The 27,663-nt window shown below is 36.3% G+C and overlaps 1 protein-coding gene across 13 annotated transcripts in view; it reads left to right on the top strand.

The window, feature by feature from the left end:
• Nucleotides 1–26,637, top strand: part of LOC106873743 (TBC1 domain family member 2B) — a 157,822-nt gene extending 131,185 nt beyond the window's left edge. For all 13 annotated transcript variants that reach the window (XM_089340242.1, XM_089340237.1, XM_089340239.1 and 10 more), the window contains 11 exons: nucleotides 909–994; nucleotides 2,077–2,176; nucleotides 14,603–14,726; nucleotides 14,919–15,064; nucleotides 16,011–16,119; nucleotides 17,341–17,472; nucleotides 18,622–18,759; nucleotides 20,220–20,396; nucleotides 21,307–21,441; nucleotides 22,064–22,141; nucleotides 26,348–26,637. In XM_089340242.1, coding sequence (XP_089196368.1) covers nucleotides 909–994; nucleotides 2,077–2,176; nucleotides 14,603–14,726; nucleotides 14,919–15,064; nucleotides 16,011–16,119; nucleotides 17,341–17,472; nucleotides 18,622–18,759; nucleotides 20,220–20,396; nucleotides 21,307–21,441; nucleotides 22,064–22,141; nucleotides 26,348–26,488 — 1,366 coding nt within the window. In that variant the 3' untranslated portion in view covers nucleotides 26,489–26,637. The remainder of the gene's footprint in view (nucleotides 1–908; nucleotides 995–2,076; nucleotides 2,177–14,602; nucleotides 14,727–14,918; nucleotides 15,065–16,010; nucleotides 16,120–17,340; nucleotides 17,473–18,621; nucleotides 18,760–20,219; nucleotides 20,397–21,306; nucleotides 21,442–22,063; nucleotides 22,142–26,347) is intronic.
• The last annotated feature ends 1,026 nt before the right edge of the window (nucleotides 26,638–27,663 follow it).

The following is a 27,663-nucleotide window of genomic DNA, read 5'->3' as shown; positions in this document are numbered from 1 at the left end:
TTTTTGCACCATGCCTGCCCCAACTGCTTGACAGCCAGTATTGGTTTGTTTATATCCCCCGTAACTTAGCACTTCGGTAAAAAAAAGATGAACAGGAAAAATACTAAACTTCAAAAAAAAAAAACAAACTTAAATACTAGGGTGGATTTGTTCAACTAAAACAATTCAAGGCAGTGCCCCGGCATAGCTGCAGTCCAATGACTGAAACAAGAAAATTTGAAAATATAAAAGATTATATTTACTTGGAAATGGCTATATTTTCTGGCAAGCAAATTGACGTAGTGTAAAAAGTAAACATATATAATAAACATTCAAACTTTGTCATTATCTTTTCAAATCCTGCTGCTTTTCACGTGGAATTTTTAGTTCTCCAAAGAGACAGAAGACAAAAGGACACATTGAAAAATGTAGTCAGGGTTTAATAAAATTTCTCTCAAATCACACGCAAATCCTACAGGGAAGACATTTAACTTTAAAATTTTTATATAGTGTATTGTGAAACAGATAGGATGGTCATGGTTTGGAATGCCAGTGGCCATAGGCTACTCAATCACTGCTGACGTGGGGTCTAAACAATGACCAGAAGATATGCATTTTTAAAAAGATCAAAATACACACACAGACATCACGCACGCACACACACACGCATATACACACAGAGGTATTGACAGATGTCACCAAATGTTCAATTATGTTTGCATCAATAAATAACCTCACCCTCATAGCTATTGATCTGCGGGTATTGATCGGAAGAAGTCAAATCAGATTGCTGTGTATCTGTGTTTTACCAGTCCAGAAGGAGAGGAGACAAGTTTTTCAAAGTTCTCATATTCACTTATTGTTCCCACCACCATACCAATACACATGAATGGTTTAACTGTTGTAACATGGTGTGCCTCTTATTTTAGGGAGCTGGCGAAGCAGGAAGCTAAGTACTACAAAATTATGAGCAAGTACCTGATCATTTTGAAGAATTTGGAAAAAGTCTGTGAAGGTCAGTTGCGATATATTTTGAATTTGATTTTTGCTTTCATTGTAATTATTTTTCATATTTTAGGTCAGTGGTTCCCAGCCTGTGGTCCGCAGACCCCTGGTGGTCTGCAAAGGTAGTACTGGGGGTCCGTGAACTAAATTCAAAATATCATATATATATATATATATATATATATATATATATATATATATATGGTGGCAGTAGTAGTAGTAGTAGTATGGTGGTGGTGGTGGTGGTATTGGTTGTAGTATTAGTGGTGTTGGTGGTAGTTTGGTCCCAAATCAGACCCAGTCAAGCATACAAATGATATAATAAAAGGTGTTCCAGTCATGACTATCCACCCATTTTTGCTCAGGCACACAATAAAAGAACATCATAACTGAATGAATCTTTCCTTTTGTAAAACCGTTTGGTGTGTGTGTTTTTTTTTAGGGATATTTGGCTGCTATTTCTAGCTGCTCGAGCAATGCAGTTCTGTAACCCTAACCCTAACCACTCTTGGAGAAGCTGTGCATATAGTGCTTGTGACCCAACTAATGAAATGTGATGCAATCTGCAGTGTAAAAGAGTTTAAATAACCCAAAATTTGACAAGAAAGCCTCCCATGAGACCTGAGTAGAAAAGAAAAATGTGTGTGCATATGTACATGTGTGTGTGTGTGAGTGTGTGTGTGGGTGTGTGTGGGTGTAGAAATGCAACACTTACTAATTCTATCGGCTTCTTCTTCTTCTTCTTCTTCTTCCTCTTTTCCCTTCTACTTCTTCTTCTTCTTCTACTTCTTCTTCTTCTTCTTCTTGGGTCATACAGAATTGATTGTGGCAGATGGATCTCTTACAGCCAGATGCCCTTCCTATTGTCAAAGCTCACCTGTTTCCAAGCAAGGCAGTATTTCCTCATGGCCAGATTCGTTCTCACAGAATATCAGAAATGAATTTAACTTATCCTCTCTTATGCTCACCAACCTCAAGAGTTTGCTCTTCACATCATCACTACCATCTTTCTTCTTCGTCTTTATCTTCCCAGTTATAGCAAGACACCTGTGCTTCTTTGTTTCATTAATGCTTTCTTTATTTACCTGACAGGTGGCAAGGAAGATAATAAACCGGAGGTTGTCCGACAACTCCTGAATGAAGTCCTTGATTCTGAGTCCAATTTCAAAGGAGATTTTGCATATTCCCCAACGTAAGTAAAGCAACACAAAAAAAGGGGAAAAAAATCCCTTTTCGATTGTTTTATTAATACTTAAAAAAAAAAAAGAAGCCCAATATTATAAAAATAATATTTTGTTTGATTAACTCCTTGTTAAGTGTTTCCAGTGTTGTTGTTGTTGTTGTTGTTGTTGGTGGTGGTGGTGGTTGTTGTTTCATCCCAGCTAGGTTTTGATTGAACAGACATATCATCGAAAGTGTACAAGCTGTGACCTATAATATCTAGGACTACATTAGCATATGTTTCTTTTCCTTCTGGCCAAAATTTTCATCAAATTCCACACCATCATCTCAAAGGTTGGGCGTGATTTGAGCAAAAATTTAGCTGTTATTACTAGCAGGTCATCAAGCAACCACATAATGGCATTCTCTTCGATTTGAATGCTTGTACCAGTATAAACCTTTGATATAATAGTAGCCAGCCAAATATGGGAATACTCCACAGGTCTTGTACACTGAATGTGACCATCTTCAGTCTCTACAAAGCAGTGTTCGTCAAACATAAGTATTAGAATGGAAGGAAATTAATGATGGTCTCTGTTGGTAAGGAGACTAGTTGCTAGGGGACTAATGGTGGCTAGAATACAAGTAGTGGTTTGAGTTGGTTAAGAGACCAGCACTGGTCTATGTTTGCTAGAAGACTTTTAGCAGTTAATGTTTGTTAGGAAGCTAGTACTTGTCTGAGTTGGCTAGAGAACAAGTCATAGTGTCTGTCAGCCAATGAACTATTGACAGCTTGGCTAGGCTAGAACACTATTGATACTATTGGCCGTTTGTATAGGCTAGGGGAGAAGTAGTGTTCTGTGTTGATAGGAGGTTAGTGTAGTCTCAGTTGGCTAGGAGACTAGCAGTAGTCTTCTACATTAGCTAAGAGACTAGAGTAGATGGCATTGATTAGAAGACCAGTGGTCCGTGTTGGCTAGGAGAGTGGTGTAGTCTGTATTGGTTAGGAGACCAGAGCAGTCTGCATTGGCTAGGAGACTAGTGTAGTCTGTGTTGGCTAGGTGACTAGCAGAAGTTAGTGTTGGCTAGAATGTTAGTAGTTTGTGTTGGCTAGGTGACTAGTGGTGGTCTTTGTTGGCATGGAAACTCTAGTGTAATTTGTGTTGGCTAGGAGACTAGCAGTAGTTAGTGTTGGCTAGAATGTTAGTAGTTTGTGAGACTACGAGATTAGTAGTTGTCTCTATTGGCTAGGAACTAGTTACAGCCTCTCTTGGTAGTTTGTGTAGGTTACAAAACTAGTAGCAGTCTGTGCTAGCTTAAAAATTTGTAGCGATCCCCATTAGTGAGGATACTAATAAAGGTCTGTGTTGACAAGACAACAAACAATCAATATCCCCACAAAACGAAGTATTCTAATGTGCTGTAGTGTAGGCCTATACTGTTTAGTGTCAGTGGAGAGATGTAGCATTTACTTGCATGGATTGTAGTATTTTTACTTTTTACTTGTTTCAGTCGTTGGACTGTGGCCATGCTGGAGCACTGCCTTAGAAGGCTTTAGTTGAACAAATCAATCCTAGTATTTTTTTTTCTTAAGTGTAATATTTATTCTAGTGGTCTCTTTTTTGCCAAACTGCTTGGTTACGAGGACATGAACAAAACAACACCGGTTCCCAAGCAGTGGTGGAAAACAAACATAAACTCACGCATACACAGTGGCGTAGCTAGGGTAAACTGTGCCCGGGGCAAGCTGCAAAAATGCCACCCCCCCTCCTCAATTACAAAGTCCCTGATATTATGTAGTACTTATTTGTTACAAGTAATTAATGTTTTAAAGCAATATTTTAGGAATAAACACTTTACCAGGATTCATTTACCTGCCGGTTCAGTACAACCTGTAATTCAAAATATATTTTTTGAATGTTTACTTTTACGAGGCCTTTTTTGATGCCCTTTTATAAAAATGTCCAGACATGAAGGTAGACAGCCATCATATTGCGTTTACCTTTAATAACAGCATAAAACGATTTGCTGGAGATCCATCTTTACAGTTGCAATTTTATAAATGGAGTTCAAGCTTATTGTATTATGGTCAATTCTGCGCTCCCCCCTTTAATCGGCACCTGGGGCATGCGCCTCCTTTGCCCAGCCTAGTTACACTACTACACACACACACACGTAATGTTATGCTTCTTTCAGTTTCCATCTACCAAATCCACTCACAAGGCTTTTGATGGCCCAAGACAATAGTAGAAGACACTTGGCCAAGGTTCCACGCAGTGGGTCTGAACCTGAAACCATGTTGTTGGGAAGCAAGCTTCTTACCACACAGCCATGCCTACCAACAAAATACACTAAGGCCTCAATGACACCAAGCTCTACACGATTCAATTACTCATAAACTAAAGACCATTGGCAACACTCTTCAGTCCATACAAGGAATCACTTAATCACTACATGCCTCAACATGACACTCTGATTGGGAAGCCAACTTCTGACGGCACTGACGGTTTGGCATGCTCAATGTCAATGAGGTCATAAGGTGTTGTGATTACAGTGTGTTACGATAAGGCATTTAGTATTTAATATCAGTCGAGGTATCTGGCGATTAAGTGATTACTTGTGTCATCGACGGGTTTTTAGTGTATGAGCCATTCGATCATATAGAGTAGGACCATGCAGTGTTTAGTGTCAATGCGGCCTTATTGTATTTTGTTGGCAGGCATGGCTAGGTGTTAAGAAGCTTGCTTCTTAACCACATGGTTTCTGGTTCAGTTCCACTGTGTGACGCTTTGAGCCAGTGACTTCTGCTATGGCTGCAGGTTGACCTGAGCCTTGTGGGTGGATTTGGTTGACAGAAACTGAAAGATGCACATCATCTGTACATATATATATATATATATATATATATATATATATATATATATATATATATATATGGTAGTCTGCCCTTAGAGTCCCTCATAACGTGAGGCATTCTTGTGTAGTAATGCCCTTATATAAAATAAATATATATATATATATATATACATATGTGTTGTATGTATGTCTTTGTTTGTCTCCCACCATTGCTTGATGACTGGTGTCGGTTTGTTTACATTTCCATAACTTAGTGGTTCGGCTTCAGACAATAATTACCAGGTTTAAAAAAAAAAAAATTTAAATGAATAGAAAAATAAATCCTGTGGTTGATTTGTTCATCTAAACCCTTCAAGGCAGTGCCCCAGCATGGCTTCAGTCCAACGACTGAAAGAAATAAAAGATAAAAGATAAAGATCAGTGGAGCATCATTTAGATCATGTCGTGTTTAGTATCTATGAAAGCATGCCATATCTATCATCATCATCATCATCATCATCATCATCGTTTAATGTCCGCTTTCCATGCTAGCATGGGTTGGACGATTTGACTGAGGACTGGTGAAACCAGATGGCAACACCAGCCTCCAATCTGATTTGGCAGAGTTTTTACAGCGGGATGCCCTTCCTAACGCCAACCACTCAGAGAGTGTAGTGGGTGCTTTTACGTGCCACCGGCACGAAGGCCAGTCAGGCGGTACTGGCAACGGCCACGCTCGAAATGGTCTATCTTGTTATATAAACCCAAGGCTGTATAGTTCATGTCATTGTGGTTTTTGCTGCTGCTGCTGATGATGATGGTGATGTTGTTGTTGCTGCTGCTGTTGCAGCTGTTGTCTAGCCAATCCATATTGGCCCTTTGAAGACTTATGATCAAAGGTGTTCAAGCATTGATCATCTCGTCTTTGGCTTTGAAGTATAATGTATCTGTGTCGACATTGCCCTGGTTATACGTCTCCCCTTCATTTTTCAGGTGGTAGGATATGATTTAAGGGAGATTTAGTTCATATTTCTAGCACATCCAGATAACCTGTAGAGATTACCTTGGCCAACCACATAGGAGGACGTGTGTGTGCATGTGTGTTTACACTGTTGTTCCTTTTTGTTCATTGGTTGGATTCACCAGTTCAATACAAGGTTTGAATTGAATGTAGCTCCTGGTATTATAGTTATATTGTCTGAAGTTTCTTTCTTGTATATTTGTTCATATGTCTCCAAACTAGATCACTGAAACACAGCTGAAGTAACAGTGTCAACGATCAAAATATAGATCTGTGACAAAAGTCTGTGATACTCTGAAGTATAAGGTCATTGACCTGATTGTGATCATAGAATTATGACAAATGAATTTAATAATTTGAAGTCTTAATCTTCTGTGACCAGATTTAGGATAAAAAAAAATTTTGATATTATGATGTATTATAACATCAATGACCAGGTCATACATCTGTGACCAAAGATTTTGATAGTCTAAAGTATAAAGTCATTGACCTGATCATAAAATTGTTATGAATGAATTTAATAATTTGAAGTCTTAATTTTCAGTGACCAGATAAAATATTTGATATTGTGATGTATCATAACATCAATGATCAGATCATAGATCTATGCCAATAGATTTTGATTCATTGAAGTCTTGCATCAGTGACCATGTCATAGATCTTATGATAAAAGACTTTGATGCTTTCATATGTTATATTATCAGTGACTTAGACATGGTGAAACCTTATTCTTCCTGTGTGGCACGGTACCAAATGCTCCACTGCCTGGTATTGGTCTGTGGCTCAGTGGCTGGAGATTCCTGTAGTAAGAGACTTTGATACCTAGGAGTGTAGTGTTACTAACCAGGTAATAGAATTATGACGAAGGACTGTGTTGTATCAATAACCATGTCATAGCTCTGTGATAAAGGACTTTGATGGTATGATGAACTATAGTGTCCATGGCTAGGTCTGATGATGATGATGGTGGCGGTGGTGGTGGTGGTGCTGCTGCTGCTGTTGGTGATGGCACCATATCTGACCATGCGGGAAATAGAACCTTGCTTGGCAACAGGCAAAGGTTGGCAACAGGAAGGGCATCCAGCTGTAGAATATCTGTCTCAATAAACTAGTATGGAAAAGTGGACATTGAAATGGTTGTGGTGGTGGTGGTGGTGGTGGTGGTGGTGGTAGTTGTCGTCATTGTCATCGTCATCATTGTGGCAAAAGTGGTGGTGGTTGCAGTAGCAATAGTGGTATTATCTGTTGTTATTGCTGTTGTTGTTGTTGTTGTTGTTGTTGTTCCTCCCCTAATATGTTGGGACTAATAGCAAACGGAAACAAATGATCTCGTTCATTAATTTTCAGTAACATTTTTATTGATATGTATGTGTGTGTGTGTGTGTGTGCGTGTGTGTGTGTGCATGTGTGTGTGTGTGCGTGCATGTGTGTGCGTGTGTGTGTGTGCATGCGTGTGTGTGTGTGTGTGTGTGTTTGTGTGTGCGTGCATGTGCCTGAAGGAGTGAGAGAGGCCATTGTCTCAGATTCTGTGATGTATAGATGTCTAGATTCAGACACACCAGTTGTCTATCTACTTATTGATATTTTAAACAGCAACTGTTAAAACTGGATTTCTGTAATGTTATTAAAAATATCTATTGTAGCTAATGTGATTTATAAGCATGCATATATATATATATATATATATATATACACACATATATATATACACATACATATATATGCATATTTATATATGTGTACATATATATATATATATATGTGCATATGTATATACATATATATGTATACATATATATCTGTGTATATGTGTGTATTGTGTAATTATAATGACACAAACACATATATTATATATGTATGTATGTGTGTGTGTGTGTGTATATATATATATATATATATATATATATATATATATATATAAGACTACTGTAGTTTGAAGCATTGCGGAACAGGCTATATAGTAATGCAGATTGAACATTAAATATCAATAACAATAGCGAAGATATTGAAATTGTTACCTTACAGATATCAGGTGAAACACTCCTTTCCAACAGAACAAGAAATATGTCTATTAGCTTGACTTTCCAAGTTAATAGACATTATATATGTATGTATGTATGTATGTATGTATCTGTATGTTTGTGTGTGTGTGTATGTATATATATATATATATATGTATATATATATATATATATATATGTATATATATATATATATATATATATATATATATATATATATATATATATATATATATATATAAACAATATATGAGTATATGCATATATATGTACATGTATGTATATACGTTCATCTACATGTACACATAGATACATAACTGGGTACATGACGTGGCAAAAAAACAAGGACAAAATGGTAAACAAGGTGCAACAAACAAGCAGGCCACATATATATATATATATATATATATATATATATATATATATATGTTTATGTCTCCTTGGGTTGATATCTTGTGATTGTTGTATATGAATGTCATTAAGTTGCAATATTCTGTGAAAACGTGTTTGGTCATAGAGAAATATTACCTTGCTCGCAGACAGGTAAGCTGGCAGATTCATTAGCATGCTAGACAAAAATGTTCTGTGGCATTCCATCGGTCCTTACGTTCTGAGTTCAACATTACCTTTCACCCTTCTATGGGGTTCAATAAAATAAATATCAGTTGGATACTAGGCTCGATGCAATCGACTAGACCCCTTCACCTTGTGCCTATAGCAGAAATGATTATTATTATTATTATTATTATTATTATTATTCAGTAGTTTTATTTTTATAACATGCTTTCACTTCACTACCGAGCGCAGCTCTGTGCGCCTTGGGTATGTGCTGTGGTTTGCTGTGGTGCTCTTATGTTTACTGTATTGAAAGTGTTTTGCGTAGGATGTGTGCAGTACCCGCTAGTGCAATTTTCTGTATGTTATATATATTTGTAAGTCCTGCTATTTTTGTTATGTATTTGTCTGAATATTTTTTTATTATACCTAAGGCACCTACTATGATAGGAATTGTTTCTGTTTTTAGATTCCACATTCGAGTTATCTCTATTTCCAGGTCTTTGTATTTTGAAAGTTTTTCCATTTCTTTCAGAGAAACGTTGTCATCTGCTGGTATTGATACATCAATTAGAAAGCATTTTTTTTCTTCATGATCTTTGACAACTATATCTGGTCTATTTGCCTTAATTTCTCTATCTGTGTGTATTGGCATATCCCAGAGTATGGTTGCTTTCTCGTTTTCTGTGACCTTTTCTGGCGTGTGTTTATACCATCTTTTTTCTGTTGTTATTCCATAATGTTGGCATAGCTTCCAGTGTATATAGGTCCCAGCTCTGTCGTGTCTGTGGATATATTCCTTCTTAGCCAGGACTGGGCAGCCAGAGATAATATGATTTATTGTTTCTTGTCGATCTCCACATATTCTACAGTTACTTGTTATATTTCTTTTCATTATGTGTTTTTGGTAATTTCTGGTAAGGAGGCTTTGGTCTTGTGCAGCAATTAAAAATCCTTCAGTCTCTGCTTTGAGTCCTGAGCTTCTCAGCCATTGCTGGGATTTTTCTCTGTCTATTTCTTTCGCATTTAGTTTAGCCCAGTATTTACCATGTAGGGGCTTTTCTTGCCATCGTTTTATCATGGTCCGTTGCTGTTCTAGTTTTAGTTTGGATTTCATTTGTTTTATAGCTTTTGTTGTTTCTTCTTCTTCTTCTTCGTATTTGTTAGGTAGATTGATTTCTTGTTTGTATTTGTCAGCTTCCTTAAATACTGAAAACAGTTTTTTGTTTTGCTCGTGTTTTGTGGCTATTTGTATTAGTTTCCCTTGCTTCTGGAGTAGGTATTTTTGCAGTCCTATAGTGGTTATTTTATAATAGTTTTCTAGCTGTATAAGACCCCTGCCACCTTCTGTGCGTTGTATATATAGCCTTTCTATGTCAGATTTTGGGTGGTGCATCCTATATCCTGTCATTATTTTTCTTGTTTTCCTGTCTATTTTACATAGTTCGTTTAGTGTCCAGTTAAGGATGTTGTAGCTGTAGCTTATAACTGGGACAGCTAAAGTGTTGATACCCATTATCTTGTTTTTAGCATTGAGCTCTGTTTTTAGTATTGATCTAACTCGTCTATAGTACTCTTTCTTTATTTTTTCTTTCATTTGTGTATGTTGTATCCTATCTAGTTCATTGACTCCTAAATACTTATATGGTTGGCTTTCGTCTAGTTCTCTTATTTCATTGGCTTTATCTAGTGTTATATTGCTACTTTTAACTAATTTTCCTCTTTTCAGGGTTGCTTTGGCACATTTTTCTAATCCGAATTTCATTTCTATTTCCTTGGTAAAGCCATGTACTGTCTGTAGTAGTGTTTCTAGCTCTTTGTCGTTTTTTGCATATAATTTTAGGTCATCCATATATAGAAGGTGGCTGACTGTTTTTCCATAGCATTTGTAACCGCATCCAGTTCTATTTAGCAATTCTGTTAAAGGTGTGAGTGCCAGGCAGAACAGGAGTGGAGAGAGCGTGTCTCCCTGGAATATTCCTCTTCTAATGGGGATGGCTTCCGTTTTCACAAGTCCCTCTTTTGTTTGGAGCTGTAGCACTGTCTGCCATTTGTTCATTGAGTGCTCTATGTATTTTATGATAATTGGTGCCACCTTGTTTATGGCTAGTGTTTCCAGAATCCACGTGTGGGGAACACTGTCGAAAGCCTTTTGGTAGTCCACCCAGGCCATACTGAGGCCTTTCTTCTTTCTGCGGCTGTCTTCAGTTATGGCTTTATTGATCAATAATTGATCTTTACAGCCGTATGAGCCCTTGCAGCATCCCTTCTGCTCTTCTGGAAACAGGTTGTTATTTTCCAGGTGTTTACTCAATCTCTGCGATATTATTGCAGTAAAGGCTTTGTAGATCGTAGGGAGACAGGTTATAGGTCTATAGTTTTGTGGTTTCTCCGTTTCCGTGGATTTGGGGATTAAGATGGTTTTCCCTTTTGTGAGCCATTCAGGCATTGTCTCTGGATCTGCTATTATGTTGTTAAAGTTTTCTGCCAGCTTTTTATGCATTGCTGGCAGGTGTTTTAACCAGAAATTAGGGATCTTGTCGTGTCCAGGTGCCTTCCAGTTGCTTAGTCTTTGCAGTGTCTGGGTGACCTCTTCAGTTGTTATAGGGGCCCAGAGTTGCTCAGGTGCTAAGTTCATTGTTTTAATGGTCCTTTTTTGGGGTTGTTGCTTCACCGACCATATTTGTTTCCAGAATTTCTCTAGTTCTTCTGCTGTTGGTGCTGAAGTAATGTCTATTTTATTTTTACCCAGTTCTTGGTAGAGTTTTTTGGGGTTGGATTTGAACTGTTTGTTTTGTTCAAAGAAACGTTGGCGTTTCTCATACCGGCGGATCCTCTGTGCTTTGGCAAGGATGTCTTGCTTTAGTTTTTCTGTTGCCTCAGGTAAGTCTTTTTCTGTAATGCTGTATTTGTACAGTATTTTTGTTTTCTTCTTGTTACTTAGTAGTGTTGATTGTTTACTAATTTCGTTGAGAATCGATAAATCTTTTCTCTTTTTTTTAATTTTGTTCTGGATGTTATTTATCCACAAGGTCTGTTTGGGTGGTAGAACTCCTGTTCGGATGGGTTTGAGTGAGTATCCTGCTTCTTTTGTGGCTGCAGTGGCTGCCGCATATATCATGTCATTTAGTTCAGTGATATTGCCTGTTGTTTCTGTGGTTGTTAGTTCCGTGATGGCCAGGTTTATGCTATTTATTATTGATGTTGTTTTATTGTCTATTTTGATTTTTGGGAGATATAATCTGTGGTCCATTCTAAGATCTGTGGTTTTCAGTTCTTCGGTTATTTTCATTTTCATAGTATCGTAATTATTAGGTTTCCCTTCGTTATTTCCAGGCTTTATATTTGTTTTGCCTTCCTTTTCATTCATATGTTTGTCTGTGGTGTTCTGGATTGTTGCTTTTTGTACACTATTATACATCTCTACGGTCTGGGTTTGTTGTTTTTTGTTTACTTCGTTTTTGCCGGGAATGTTACGTTTGTCCTCGTGTTTTGCTATCTCAGTGTTCATATTATTATTTGGCATTGCTGTGTGACTACTATCTAGATTTTCCTGATGTATTTTTTCTTTCAATTGTTCTATTTCTATTTCTGATATTTTTTTGCTTTTAGAATATATCTTCTTATGTTAGCTAGTTTGTTAGGGTTCATTGTTTTATCGAGGTCTATATTTACATTATTTTTCTTCCATGTTTTATATGTATGTGTTGTTGCGTTTTCGTTTTTTGGGTAGAGTACTGCTGTGAAATAGGCGTGTAGGATCGAAATGTGTTCCTCACGTGTCCATTTATGCCGTTTTGGTTTTGTTTGCGGGACATGAGGAACAACGTCCGGCCCTTTATTTTGACGGTCGTCGTTTTCGTAGGGTACCGGTTCGTTTATTTCTGTTGTCAGATTGTTTTGCACGTTCATATCTTCGTACTTTTTTCTTAACAAGCTTACAGTACGTACTTCTCGGTTGTTATTTTTGGGTGAAATAATACCGGTATTATTTAATATGTTTGTAATTTTTTTGTACATGGTGTTTTGGGGTTCGAAGATGGTCTGATTTTGATGTAACACGTGTGTTTACGATCGCTGTGCGGGTAGTGGAGGTATCAAGTTAAAATACATCATTATATTTGTAAAAATAGAGATAAATTTCAATGAGTATTACTTACTCGGATATAGTCCAACCCTTTATCAGCTATTTTTTGTATATGGTGTTTGGGTTTGGGGATGGTCTGATTTTGATGTAACACGTGTGTTTACGATCGCTGTTCGGGTAGTGGAGGTATCAAGTTAAAATACATCATTATATTTGGAAAAATAGGAATAAATTTCAATGAGTATTACTTACTCGGGTATAGTCCAACCCTTTGTCAGCTATATTTGGGCTCCATGCGATGTCTTTATTTCCGATGTTTTTGGATAAGTTTCGGAGCAGTGATTTATCGTACTCACATGTTAAACTTCCCCGGTGTTATTATTATTATTATTATTATTTTTATTATTGTTATATGAAGGCAGCAAGCTGGTAGAATTGGTAGCACTCTGGGCAAAATGCTTAGTGGCATTTTGTCTGTCTTTGCGTTCTGAGTTCAAATTCCATCGAGGTCGACTTTGCAAATGGGTATGGCAATACAAAGGGCATCTAGCTGTAGAATATCTGCCTCAAATAAACTCCATCTGATCATGCCAGCATGGAAAAATGGACTTTAAAATGATGATGATGACGACGATGACGATGATGATGATGAAGGTGGTGGTGGTGGTGGTGATGGTAGTAACAATGATACTTTTCTGGAATTTTCTGAAAAATATTAAATTATTGGCAGTTGATAGCTAAATACAGCAAAGCATGTAGGAATTATCAATTACCGATTGTCTTTCAATATTTCTCCCTTGAGGATCTCCCAAACTCGATCAGTCAGCATTCACAAATGTGATTGATTTCTAAATTCTCAAAGGATAATGCAGTTCTATCTGGCTTGTGCTAAAGACAAAAGATGAGATGGTCATGGCTGAAACGTCTTAGATCATAAATATGCTCAATCTACTAGGAATATCAACCAAATATCTCTCTAACCACATCCTTTTTGTTTTTTAAAAAAAGGGAAAGCTACATTGGATAATGTAGTCCTAGATACACTTAGATAGAGGCAAAAAAGATATTTGATAACTATGGCTGGATTCACTTTGATTTTGATGGATCTAATTGATCAGTGCCAACTCTGGGCTAAACGTTAATAGCACCAGAGAAATACTATTTTACATTTCATGCTAACTTATATATCAGCAATTCTTCAGTTATACCATTAATGTTTTCCCATAAATCCTCCATTGCACAACAGAAATAATCTCATAAAGATTCTTTGCATTTGAAGATAGCTTTTATATGGTAATAGCTTTAAATTTCTGTTATGAAGGACTTATAAATCTAATTAGTGTTGTATTAAATGTCTGGGTATAGATTTTATTTCATTCTTCAGAGTGTTTGTTACGTAATGGGCAATAGGCGTGGCTGTCATCGTCATCATTACCATCATCGTCATCATCATCATCATTGTTGTCATCATTTTATGTCCACTTTTCCGTGCTTGCATGGGTTGGATGGAATTTGTTAAAGTGGATTTTTCATGGCTGGTTGCCCTTTCTATCATACACCTTCACCTGTTTCCAAGCAACCTAATACATGTTTCCATGGAAGACATTTTTTCAGCCCAGCCCTATTGTAGAAGACACTTGTCCAAGGTGCCATTCATTGAAACTGAACCCAAAACCATGTGGTTTACAAAGCAAGCTTCTTAACCACACGGCCATACTTGTAACCAATCACTTAGATTTTTCCTTTTAAAATTTTCTTTGCAACAAATAGATTTAAAAAAATGAAATGGTTAATCAGCTCGCCTTTGAGGTTTCACTTAAATAATAAAATAAACATCAAAGTAAGAACGCACAATGTACATATAATGTAATTCTCTACAATCTTCTCTGTACATCTTCAATACATCAGTTTATAAATGTTTACATTCTTAAATTTCAGGAATTCACCCGAGTATGATAACTATGGCTTCGTACGTTATCCTGCTGCTAACGAGGGAGATTTGCTATCAACACGAGCCATTGAAATGCAGAGGAAATCTGAAGAACTCAATACTAGTATCAAGGTAGATTTAATTCATTTCAACAAATCATTTATTACTTCCCTACTACTGAGCAAAAGACCTTCCTTGTTATTCCTCCAGAACTTTTGGTTTTCTGTATTTGTCGTGTTTTCTTTATTCTCAGACTTTCACTGCCGTATCTAAACTAAAGCACCATAAATCTTCAAATATGCATTTGTTTTCTTCACTTTTCAGGAAATTGAAGAAAAGCGATTACATCAAAACAAATGGGACAATTTTATGACTGGTTTGGACAAGAAAGAACTTCAAAGGTGTTCAGAACTGAAATCTCTAATTCGTTCCGGAATTCCTCAAGAACACAGAGAACGGATCTGGAATGGGTGAGACCTTGTTTTATTACCTTTGAAATTAAGTGGGGATGGATGGCAGAATTACCAATAACATACTGAAGATGAATCAATTGAATTTATTCTTTCCTCTGACAATATTGGTTTGGTGTTGTATGAAAGAAATCATGTTATTATTCATTATAAAAAAATATCCCGGTAGATTAACAGAATCAGTGGTGCATCAGACAAATTACTTTGTGCTATTTAACTGAATTCCATTATGCCCTGAGTTCAAATACCACTAAAGTCAACTTTAACTTTAATCCCTCAGGAGTTGATAAAATAAATATCAGCCAAGAACTGGGACTGATTGAAATCAATGGTTCAGGTACAACATTGATTTTTTTCCAGAGCTTTTTGTTCCAAAGTCTTTCTGGATTATTGATTTTTCCAAACCAGGTTAGTTAGTTACCATCCATCATCTGTATATTTATTTATCCCAAACTCCTGTACAGTCTCTTGTAGCTTCATGTATTCTCATCCAAGATGGTGTTGAGTACCAACGTTTCCACATGGCAAGCTTAATAATTGTTGAGAGAGTTCTACCTGCATGAAACCATTGGTAGCCTTGTTAGCCCTCAAATAAAGTGTGTGTGTGTGTATATATATATATATATATATATATATATATATATATATATATATATATAGACACACATATATGTTTATACATATATATATATATATACACTCATATATACACACACACAATGGTCTTCTTTCAGCTTCTGTTTACCAGATCCACTCACAAGGTTTGGGTCAGTTTGAGGCTATAGTAAAAGACACTTGTTCAAGGTGCTGCACAGTGGGACTGAGCCCAAGACCACATGGTTGGGAGGCAAACTTCTCAACTACAGGGCCATGTGTGTTAGATATCTTTAGATTTAATAAGTGCATATATTTGGAAGTTCGGTTAACCTATTCCTATCTTTGGTAGATGTGTAAACTTTTATGTGGCACACCGGAGAAAGCATCTACATCCAGACCACTATCAGAAATTAGTTGCTCAAGTTATTAATCAAAAGCCTAACCCTGAGGCAAAACAGGTAAGAACTTAGCCTATTCACATATGTCTCTTGTTGATTTTTAAAAATTCTATTTTCATGTGGCATGTTGGTTGAGTAGCATAGCAAGCTGTGAACAGTGTGTTGTATTGACAGTGTACTGTAACTGACTGTATGGTGTATTGTGTTGAAACTGTGGCATGCTGACACTGTAGTGTATTGACAGTGTAGTATGGCTGGCTGTGTAGTGTATTGAAAATGTAGTATCTTGGTAGTATATAGTGCTTGACAGTGTAGTGTAGTTGGCAGTGTAGTGTGCTTGGCAGTGTAGTGTAGTTGGCAATGTATTGTTTTGGCAGTGTAGCGTTTTGGCAGTGTATTATAGTTGGAAGTGTATTATGGTTGGCAATGCATTGTGCTGCATAGGGCAGTGTATTAGAAGTGTATTGTACTTGACAGTGTATTGTATTTGGCAGTGCTTTGTGGTTGGCAGTGTAGTGTGCTTGGTAGTGTAGTTTATTAACAGTGTACTATGCTTGACAGTGTAGTGTGCTCGGCTGTGTGGTGTATAGACAGGGTAAGTGTGCAATGAAACTGAATGATACCAAAATGCTACTTGATTAAAAACCTCTACCCTTTTGTTGTTAATCTTATATGTTATCTCTTTAGGGGTTATAACCCTTGAAGTTATTTCCAAGCAATATTAATCTTTTAGCATTCTGATTACTCTGTCAGATGTAGCGAGTATTCATTCTCATTGTTTTGAATTAATCATGCGCTATCTCATAGTTTAGAGATTTCAATGATTGTTGTTTTCCAAGTGACATTGCAGGGTATGCATGAAAGACCAGATCTGGGTGGTTTGAACATAAAAACATAGTAGAATATTTGGGTTGGACATGGCCATTTTAACTGATAATGGGTTAACTCTTTAGCATTCGGATTACTGTCAAATGTAATGCTTAATTTATTCACATTGTTTTGAATTAACCATGTATTATCTCATAGCTTACAAATTTCAATAATTTGATTGTTATTTTTAGAGTGACATTGTTGGGTATGTGTGAAAGGACAGATCTTGCTAGTTTGAACATAAAACAGGGAGAATATTTAGGCCTGATACGGATGGCTTTAAACACTAAAGAATAAAGCTTGTATTCTAATATAGATAATAAAGAAATATGATAAAATATAGATAATATAAAATAACAAACTAATTTATTTCAAATGATTAAATAAGGACTCTTTTATCTTTGCATTCAGATTGAACTGGATCTCTTGCGAACTTTACCGAACAATAAGTATTACATGTCATTAGAAAGTGAACACATTCAGAAGTTGAGACGAGTTCTTTTAGCATTCAGTTGGCAGTGTAGTTCAATAGGATATTGCCAAGTAAGTGAAAGTCCATTTCCTCCTCCTGTTGTTTTTTTTCTTCTTCTTCTTCTTCTTCTTATTCTTCTTCTTCAATTCTTTTTCTTCTTCTTCTTCTTTTTCTTCTTCTTCTTCTTCTTCTTCTTCTTCTTCTTCTTCTTCTTCTTCTTCTTCTTCTTCTTCTTCTTCAATTCTTCTTCTTCTTCTTCTTCCTCAATTCTTTTTCTTCTTCAATTCCTCTTCTTCAATTCTTTTTCTTCTTCTTCTTCTTCTTCTTCTTCTTCTTCTTCAATTCTTCTTCTTCTTTCTTTCTTTCTTTCTTTCTTTCTTTCTTTCTTTCTTTCTTTCTTTCTCTCCCTCCCCACCTCCTTGCCGTTGTCATTATTATTGTGAAATGGAAGCTAAGGATCCAAGCAAACTTCTTCGTTCCCAATTCCTTTGTCTCTCTCTGTCTGTCCTCTCAGCCATTTATGAAACATTCTAACGAATTAACTACCATCAATTACAAATCAATCGTGTATTAACGATCATCACAAACACAGCAGGAAGATGCACATTGTACACACACACATACACACACACATACACACACACACATACACACACACACATACACACACACACACACATGCATACACACACACCTTCTCTTCATATTACATTCATAATAACAGAGAGAGACTATTAAATAATTCATTGATGGTGTGCTGGATTAAGCTCTCGTTAGCATTTAGTCTCACCATGGGATTTGTCGCATAATGAAATAATGAATGGAACAACTGAAAGTTCTCTGTTGCGCATAATACCGTTGTTGCCACCACCACCACCACCAGTACCACCACAACCATCGCTACCACCACCACCACTACTACTGCTGGTATTGCTCAGATTAGTGTTATTATTACTACACTTGCTAAGGCAGTGAGCTGGCTGTATCGTTAGCACGCCAGGCGAAATGCCTAACGGTATTTCGTCTCTGCTGCAATGTTCTGAGTTCAAATTCCGCTGAGGTCAACTTTGCCTTTCTTCCTTTCGGGGTCGATTAAATAAGTACCGGTTACGCACTGGGGTCGATGTAATTGACTTAATCCCTTCCCCCAAATTCGAGGCCTTGTGCTTCCACTAAAAAGGATTTTCCACCTATCTAATGTTTTTTCTTTCTCTCTACAGGGACTGAACCGTCTTGCTGCTGTTGCTTTGTTATTCTTGTCAGAAGAAGAGGCCTTTTGGTGCCTCGTTGCCATTGTGGAATACCTTCTACCACAAGACTATTACAGCTCTACAATGATTGCTGCACAAACTGATCAGGTAAAAACACATCAACACTCTGCACTCGCCTCTATGGCAGTGGACCACTTGCATGGACCACTTTCATGGACCACTTTCATGCAAGATGATTTCTTTCCCTTTAGTGTTCACATTATTCTGCCAAAATTGATGCTTTTTTATCCACATTGCTTTGAACTAATCATGCATTATCTTGTAGCTATGAGATTTTGATAAGGTAGCTGCTAATTTTTAAAACGATATTATAGGGTTGGTGTGAGAGACCAGATCTGGCCAGTTCTAACATAAAACAGGCAGGATACTTTTGGCCGGATATGGCCGGTTTAAATGCTAAAGGGTTAAGGAATCACATACATAGCAAAACGCCATAAATATGTAATTCAATTAAGGTAGCAAGCTGGCAGAATCGTTAGCGGAATTGTCGATTCTCTCAGAATTGCTGGAGCCAAACAGTTGAGAACATAAACTTGTATTTCATAAAAATAAACTAAATAAATTACAGGCCCCTAAAATTCACACCTTGTAAATTTGTTTGAAATGATGTGCCCTTATGCAAAATTTCAGTTATCTAGATTCAGAATTGTGGATAATGACTTGAAACATTCAAATGAGATCTGTTTCAAAAGAAAGCAAAACTTTTAATACAATGCACCTATCAGTTGGTGTAGTGGCAATTGCACACATAACAAAACACCTTAAAGTATATTATATATAATTTAATGAAAGCAGTGAGCTAACAGAATCATTAGCATGCTGAGCATTTAAATCAGTGATTCTGAACCAGAGTCCATATGGCCTATGACGGTCCATATGGCCTGTGATGGTCAATGTGGCCCCTGATGGTCCATATAAAATTTTTGGGGGTTTATGAAACAAAATAGTAAATTGGGGATCCACAATAGTATTTTAAGGGCCCTGGAAAAGTTTTGCTTTGAATGTGTGCAAGAAACAGCTGGGTTTCTTTCTCTAGCATTTTACACACAGTTCAACCTACAGAAATTAATGTGAGAAAAACAAAATAGTAAATTTGAAAGAAGTTTCTATAAAACTAGTTTTTAAATGTTGAATGGCTATGGAATCCTTGATTTATATAATAATCCTTTCTACTACAGGCACAAGGCCTGAAATTTCAGGGAAGAGTATAAGTTGATTACATTGATCCTAGTATTCAACTGCTACTTTTTTTTTATCAAACCCAGAAGGATAAGAGGCAAGTTGACTATGACAGGATTTGAACTCAGATGAAATGCTGCTAACAATTCTGTCAGCTCACTGCCCAATAATAATAAAGGTTTTGCTTGAAACATCATTTAGTGTTGATCTTTTCAAACTAGATAAGTGTACAGAGTGTTTCTGAATAAATTTTGGTTTTAGTTTTTAGTTTTCACTTTGGCTGACCCTTGTTTTAATGTTTTGGGTAGATTTGATACACAGAATTCTGAAATTTTGTTTTTATGATCAACTTATTTTTCCATTTCCAGCGTGTATTAAAAGACCTTGTACAAGACAAACTTCCCCGACTACACAGCTACCTAGAGAAAGAAAACATTGATTTGTCTTTATTCACTTTCAATTGGTTCCTTACCATATTTGTTGACAATGTACCTCCAGAGACTTTCCTACGAGTCTGGGATGCCTTCTTATATGAAGGAAGCAAGGTCAGTCTGGTTTCTTTTTCCTTTTTGCCCCAGAAATGGTTTATTGTCCTCCTTGATTTGTGTCGCGTTCTTTTTATTATTCTTTCAGTATTTTACAGTTTTTAGTTATTGAATTGTAATTGTACTTGTACTTGAACACCAAAATTTATTCAAATTTCAAAAAATTATAAACAGAAGTTGTAGACGTAGAATAGAGCTACACAAAAAAAAAAAAGAAATGCCTAAAACATTACAATAAAAATATTTTCCATATTAATTCAAATAATATTGGAAAGAAACAAATGAATTTATCTGACGACCCAAAATTATCTAAGAAAAAATCTCTTGCCAGGCATTTACAATAAGATTACTTTCGAGAATTAGACCCTCATTTTGTTGAAATGTTTAACTTGAATATAATGCAGCCCTTACTCATTATACCTAAATAACTATGTTATATTTAATCTTATCTGTTTTATATTCAAGTATAATGCAACCCCAGCTGTACCCAGTTTTCATAAATTTCTTACGTTATGTAGAGTATACTGGGTGCATTTTTCATAGCACCAGCATTAGAGAGGCAGCTATGACCTCGACATGACTAATGAGACCTCATGATTCCATGTCTCTGTTTGCTTGCCAACTTCATTACAGAGTGAGAGGCATGAATGATAGTGATTTAGTAATAAGGTGAATAAGTGATAGGCAGATGAGTAATAGGGATTTTTGTTTTCTGGTCTAGGTATGTAAATATACATTTATGTATTTGTTTTGCAAAATTCCTGATGTGAATTAAATTGTGTGTTGAAACAGATAAATGAATAAATGAATTCTGAAATATAAAAATATGTAAATATAGTAAATTACCAATTTATGGCTAGTTAAGTTTGTTTTTAAGAATAATTGTGATTTTGCTATAATTTCTTTCCAGGTGTTATTCAGATTTGCATTAGCGTTTTTCAAAGTATCAGAAGAAGAAATTATTAACCAGCCATCTAACATGGCTGTTAACAAATATTTGCAAGTTCTTGGGGAAAAAATGCTGAATATTAATCAAATTACACAAGTAAGTATTGACACCACAATTAAATCTTTTATTTCTCTGAGTCTTACTATAATCTCATCCATCAGTCTACCATCACATCCTCAGAACCGAGCAAAATTTTAAACTAAACCATACACACATGAAGGCACACATAGATGTATGTGTATCCCAAACATGGGCTTAATGGTTCAGGTACCCCGCCAATTTCTAATTCTAGCATCTCCCCCATACATATATCAACCCTACTTACATACCAACACCTTAGACACCCCTCTACACACATATACAGCTAACTTGTGATTTTGGGGGGCTAAGGGACAAAACTCTTAATAAATCCCTCTCGTAATTGGTTCCTGCAACTTAGTTTCTTCATTTTTCACAGGGCTCACAAACCTGATGTCCTGATGTGACAATTTTTCACCCCTAATAACAGAACAGTCACCATATTTTTATCCCTGAAGAGTACATGTATCAGCTATTCTGTTATCTGATATCTGGTTATCTAATACTCAATGTAAAACTAATTGATATGATCAGCTGTAACGGATCTATGTTACTGATACTTTGATATGTATATGTGTGTGTGTGTGCGTGTGTCTATGTCTTCTGTTATATATATATATTCATATATCTTCTGTTTCAGATAGCATTCCATTGGTTGAATCCATTTCCGATGAGGACAGTTGCTTACAAGAGACAAATTCACATCCAAACAGTCAAGGTCAGATTATTTTCATTTTCTTGTAATTTATTATGCAAATTTATAATAACCATTTGGAATACTCACATGCCCCCTCCCACTTCCCTTTTTTTTTTTTAATTAACCCTATGAAGTTGCTTATATCAAATGATAGATAAGTTAGAAGAAACTTCACTACAGGAACTGCACACCACTCCTGTGGTGCCAGTGGATATTTGCCACTGATGAAGCTTAAAAAAAGCAGAAATCCAGATCTAGTAATGCTACCACTACTTCTGGACAATGTTTACCTGCTGCTGATATATTTCTATGTTTTTAATACTATATATCTATGGAGATGCTTTCTCAGGATAAGTGCTGCAGTTTAGAAGACTTCTAACCGTATACAGATCAATAGTTATCTTGGGTATTAACAAAGTTCTATACAACTATAAGGACTGCCAAAATTTAATTTTGATATTGTGCACTTTATTTGTAAAAAATCTTCAAAGAACTAGAAACATGCAATATTTAATAATGTCCAATGTTGTATCCTTTTGTGTTGTGGGTATACCAAATATCTTCATAAGAATCGGTAAACACTATTGTTTCTATGTGATTGCCATTGTTTTGTATTTTGTCCTAATTAATTAATAGCACGTAATAAATAATAAACTGTCATTATGTTTAACATATAATATTAAAATTGCTTGTTTCCCATTACTCCCTACCATTACCGTCTCTCTTCCATTACTACCACCTCATCCCTGTAACTCATTCACTCACTTCTTTCACCCACTCACCTTCTCATCCCTGTAACTCATTCTCTCACTTCTTTCACCCACTCACCTTCATTCATTTTCTGTTCAGTGTCTTGAATGAGTGTAGACAATGTGGAGTATTGAAAGCTCTTTAGTCCTGCAGGGTACAAGGCAACCTCATCAGTACTGGTGCTATGATGCAAAAGCACTAAAGTATGCTCTGTAAAGTGGTTGGTGTTAGAAAGAACTTCCAGCCATAGAAACTCTGCTGAAAAGGCACAATCAAGATGTGATCCTTCAAGGGACAGTAAGCTTGAACAAGAACTAACTCAGAAAGACAGTTACTCTGAGTAACAGCTGGCTCAAAACATGATGACCTGACCCTTGTAAGCATGGAACAAAGGATATAAAATGATGGTGATGATGATGATGATGGTGTTGGCAGCAGCAGCAATGAAAAATAAAATAGGATGATGACAAAGAGATGTTATATCAGAGTGTTAAATTTGTATGTAGTCTCCTCACAAACGTTGATCTCTCAAATGCACCCACCCACCCACTTTCACACACACACACACACACACCTTTTATTTTCACATGTAGCCTATAAAAAGTGGTATACCTCTACCTCTCTAAAGGCTGTGTGGCTCCTGGTTAAAAATAACTGTTTTAAATAAATCACTATCAAGACTCTTCTATGGCACAGTGTGTGTGTGTGTGTGTGTTGATATGTGACATCTGAGTGGGATCTGTTCAACCTGTGATTTACCCCTGGAACAGTCTTACTTCAGTTTTCTCGGTTGAGCAGCATCTGCTGTGCTTGTAGAGGCCTACACAGGAGTGACAGTACTGGTTACAGTAACAGCAATTGAACATATTACTTGCCAATGTTATCTAGGATTTTTAGTTGCAACAGAAACCTGTAGTACTCACCAATTTGAACTAATACTGGTTCCATCACTAATAATGAATTTTATTTGGCCTGCCAGTTAAATGTGACATCAGTAACCTTTCAAGCACCGTTTAATTATATCAGCAGTTAATATTCACTTAGCATGTGGTGCCAGTGGATATTTGCCACTGATGAAGCTTAAAAAAAGCAGAAATCCAGATCTAGTAATGCCACCACTACTACTGGGCAATCTTTACCTGCTGCTGATACATTTCTATGTTTTTAATACTACATGTCTATGGAGATGCTTTCTTAGGATAAGTGCTGCAGTTTAGAAGGCTTCCAACAGTATACAGATCGATAAATCTCTCGGGTATTTTGTTTTTGTTCAATGCACTTTACTTTCAGCTGCATGCCTCAGATTCCCACATCTTTTCAAACCCCTACCTAGTTCCAACCTCCAGTTATGGCAGTTGCTTGCAATGCCCTCCTATCTCTCAGTGTTTATATTCAGTTAACTCCATGTCTTTTTTGCAGACATCTTTGAAAGAAAGATGGGTGGTTTGCTCTAGTGCTCCCTTGTCAAAGGCCAGCACCCCACGCAAGCGAGTCTTTCGGGATGCTCCCATCTTCATGCGATGTATGTGGTCCTGCCTGCAGAGACAATGTCATTCTTTCCGTTCCAGCACACTCTCAAGTCACTTGCCAAACAAGCACAGCTCTGTAATAATTTATACTGATCATAGAAAACTATGCACTTTTACTTTCTTTCATACGTTTCTCATTGACATTTTTTTATTAAGTAGTCCACATCATCGTCACCACCACCACCACCATCATCATCATCATTATTATAACCAATGTGGGAACCTCTGTGTAGTCCACTCATTCACCTGCTGGAGATTGACCAGGTGAATCTCTCTCAAATCCCAGCTCTGCCATCTTTAAATACACAAAGCCTGAAACACATTAATGCCTGTGATCACTAATTTGAGCAAATAATCATCATCATCATCATCCTCCTCATCATCATCATCATCATCATCATCATCATCCTGCTTTATCCTGTTTTTCTTTTTTTTTAATATTGTTCAATGTATCATTCTTTATTTAGGATAGCAGGGAGGGCATGATTTGAAGGAAGACTTGGCTGCTATTTCTTGTAGGTCAGCAAGTGACTGACTGTATAAAGGCTTTTTCATTAGTTTGGAATCGTTGTTTTAAACAGAGCATATATGCTCTGGAGACCACATTGGACTAGTACACTCTACTTACACCCTCCCCTTCTGCATTGGTTGTCATCATTTTACTCTGTCATCACACTCTTGTTCCTTTTCTCCCACACATACTGGATCTCTGTCATTGCTTTATCTCCTGGGTCATATTGTTTTCTGTCATTTCCCTAACCACTTGGCCCCCATTAGTCATGTCGAGGTCATAGATACCCCTCTGATGCTGGTGCTACGAAAAATGCACCCAGTTTACTCTGTAAATGATCAAAATTGTGAGGACCTTTTAGTGTTGTCAAAGATATAGTCTTCTTCTAATGACGAGTGTCAAGAAAACAATACTCAGTACACTCCGCAAAGTGGTTGGTCTTAAGGAAGGGCTTCCAACTGTGGAAAAGGATAAAACAACATTATTTAATGACTAATATCATTTTATTTATTTCAATGAGCAAATGGGACAACTGCAGACATGTTTCAATTTTATTATGACCTCATCAGCAAAACATAAACTTCACTGTACTTACTGAAGAAGTAAAAAGAGAATCACTAAAAAAGTGGTTGTTGTAGGTTTGATGTAAACAAAACAAAATCAATATGAGATATTTTTTCTTGTTTTGCTATTGTTTTCTTTTCTAATCTTTGAGCATTCAGATTTAATCTCTCAAATGTCATGCTTATTTATTCCCATTGTTTTGAAGTAATCATGTATTACCTCATACTTTCAGTATTTCGATGATTCGACCGCTTATAACAAGAATGATATTGTAGGGTAGGTGTGAAAGGTTAGATCGAGCTGGTTTGAACATATGTTGTTGTTGGCACTCCGTCGCTTACGACGTCGAGGGTTCCAGTTGATCTGATCAACGGAACAGCCTGCTCGTGAAATTAACGTGCAAGTGGCTGAGCACTCCACAGACACGTGTACCCTTAACGTAGTTCTCGGGGTGATTCAGCGTGACACAGTGTGACAAGGCTGACCCTTTGAATTACAGCAGAAACAGGAAGTAAGAGTGAGAGAAAGTTATGGTGGAAGAGTACAGCAGGGTTCCCCACCATCCCCTGCCAGAGCCTCGTGGAGCTGTAGGTGTTTTCGCTCAATAAACACTCACAACACCTGGTCTGGGAATCGAAACCGCGATCCTATGACCGCGAGTCCGCTGCCCTAACCACTGGGCCATTGCGCTTCCGGTTTGAACATAAAAAAATAGAATATTTGAGCAAGATATGGCTGGTTTAAATGTTAAAGGGTTTAAGTGTTTTATAATGAATTTGCAGTTAATAAATTAAAACCCAGAAGATCTGAACATTTTCTGCATTAATTTGAAAGCTGAAACTAATTTTATTCTGTCAAATATTTGTTTTCTAGGCTGAATTAGCTGAACTTGATGCCATAAGAGAGGCTTACCGTGAATCACAGAGAGAAAGCCACAAAGAGGAAATAATTTCTCTAGAAATTAAACCAGATGAAAAATCCTCTGATATTATCAACAGCGAGGATGATGACTGAAGGATTGACAATTGTTTTCTTTTAATGTTCTTAAAGGCTTAGCGCCACCGTTTTTTGCCTGTTAATGAAGCGTAAAATTCACAGTTTTAGAAAAACAAAATATGCTAAATAGCCATGGTGCTATGTGCTAACATCAAATGAACTCAAAATGAGACAAATAAAAACAATTTTCTAATTACCACCTATATATACATACACACATACACACACACATACATACATACATACATATATATATATATATATATATATATATATATATATATATATATATATATATATATACATATATATATGTGTATATATACACACACACATATATATATATATATATATATATATGTATGTATGTATATCATATTATATATTATATATATATGTTTGCAAAAAAAAAAAAAAAGAGAGAGTACTTGGTACATGTGGTAGAGTTTATGAGTTTATTTATTTGTTAAACAGCAGGTGATTCATTTTGTTACTACTCAGTTCCTTATCACACACGAGAAACTCTGAGTTGCCATGAAGTAAATCATCATCTGTTTTGCCTATGAGATTTTAATGTGGAACTATGTCAAACCTGTTATTAAATACTTAATACTCTGACTAAATTGTTTTAGTGGTAGTTTGTTTCATTTGTTCACCCACTCATGCACATACACCACAAGCGCGCACACACACACACACACACAGACACTCACATATGCATGTGTATATATATATATATATATATATATGTATATATATATATATATATATATATATATATATATATATATATATATGATTAATGGTAGAGACAGAAAATGGAAGATACGAGAAATTTTATTGATCACTACGACTGTTTCGACCCATCTACACTATGGATACACCTGAACCAAATGTTCAGTATCCTACCCATGAGGGATCGATGCTAAGTGGGTCGAAATAATTGTAGTGATCAATGAACTTTCTCATATATTCCATCTTCCGTTCCTCTCATTAATCAAATGCCCAATGAACGTTGGGAAAGTGAAAGTGCTTTACCAGTGAACTACCAGTTGTATACCATACAACGTATTAACTAATATATATATACACACACACACACTCACACATATATATACATATATTGCCGAAGTCATAAGTATTTATAAACTTTTGAGAGACCATGAAATTATTATTATTTTTTTTTTTTTGGA

The sequence above is a fragment of the Octopus bimaculoides genome, chromosome 23 (assembly GCF_046866305.1).
Source record: "Octopus bimaculoides isolate indiv1 chromosome 23, ASM4686630v1, whole genome shotgun sequence".
NCBI classification, from domain to species: Eukaryota; Metazoa; Mollusca; class Cephalopoda; order Octopoda; family Octopodidae; genus Octopus; species Octopus bimaculoides.
This window is presented reverse-complemented; position numbering and strand designations above follow the sequence as displayed.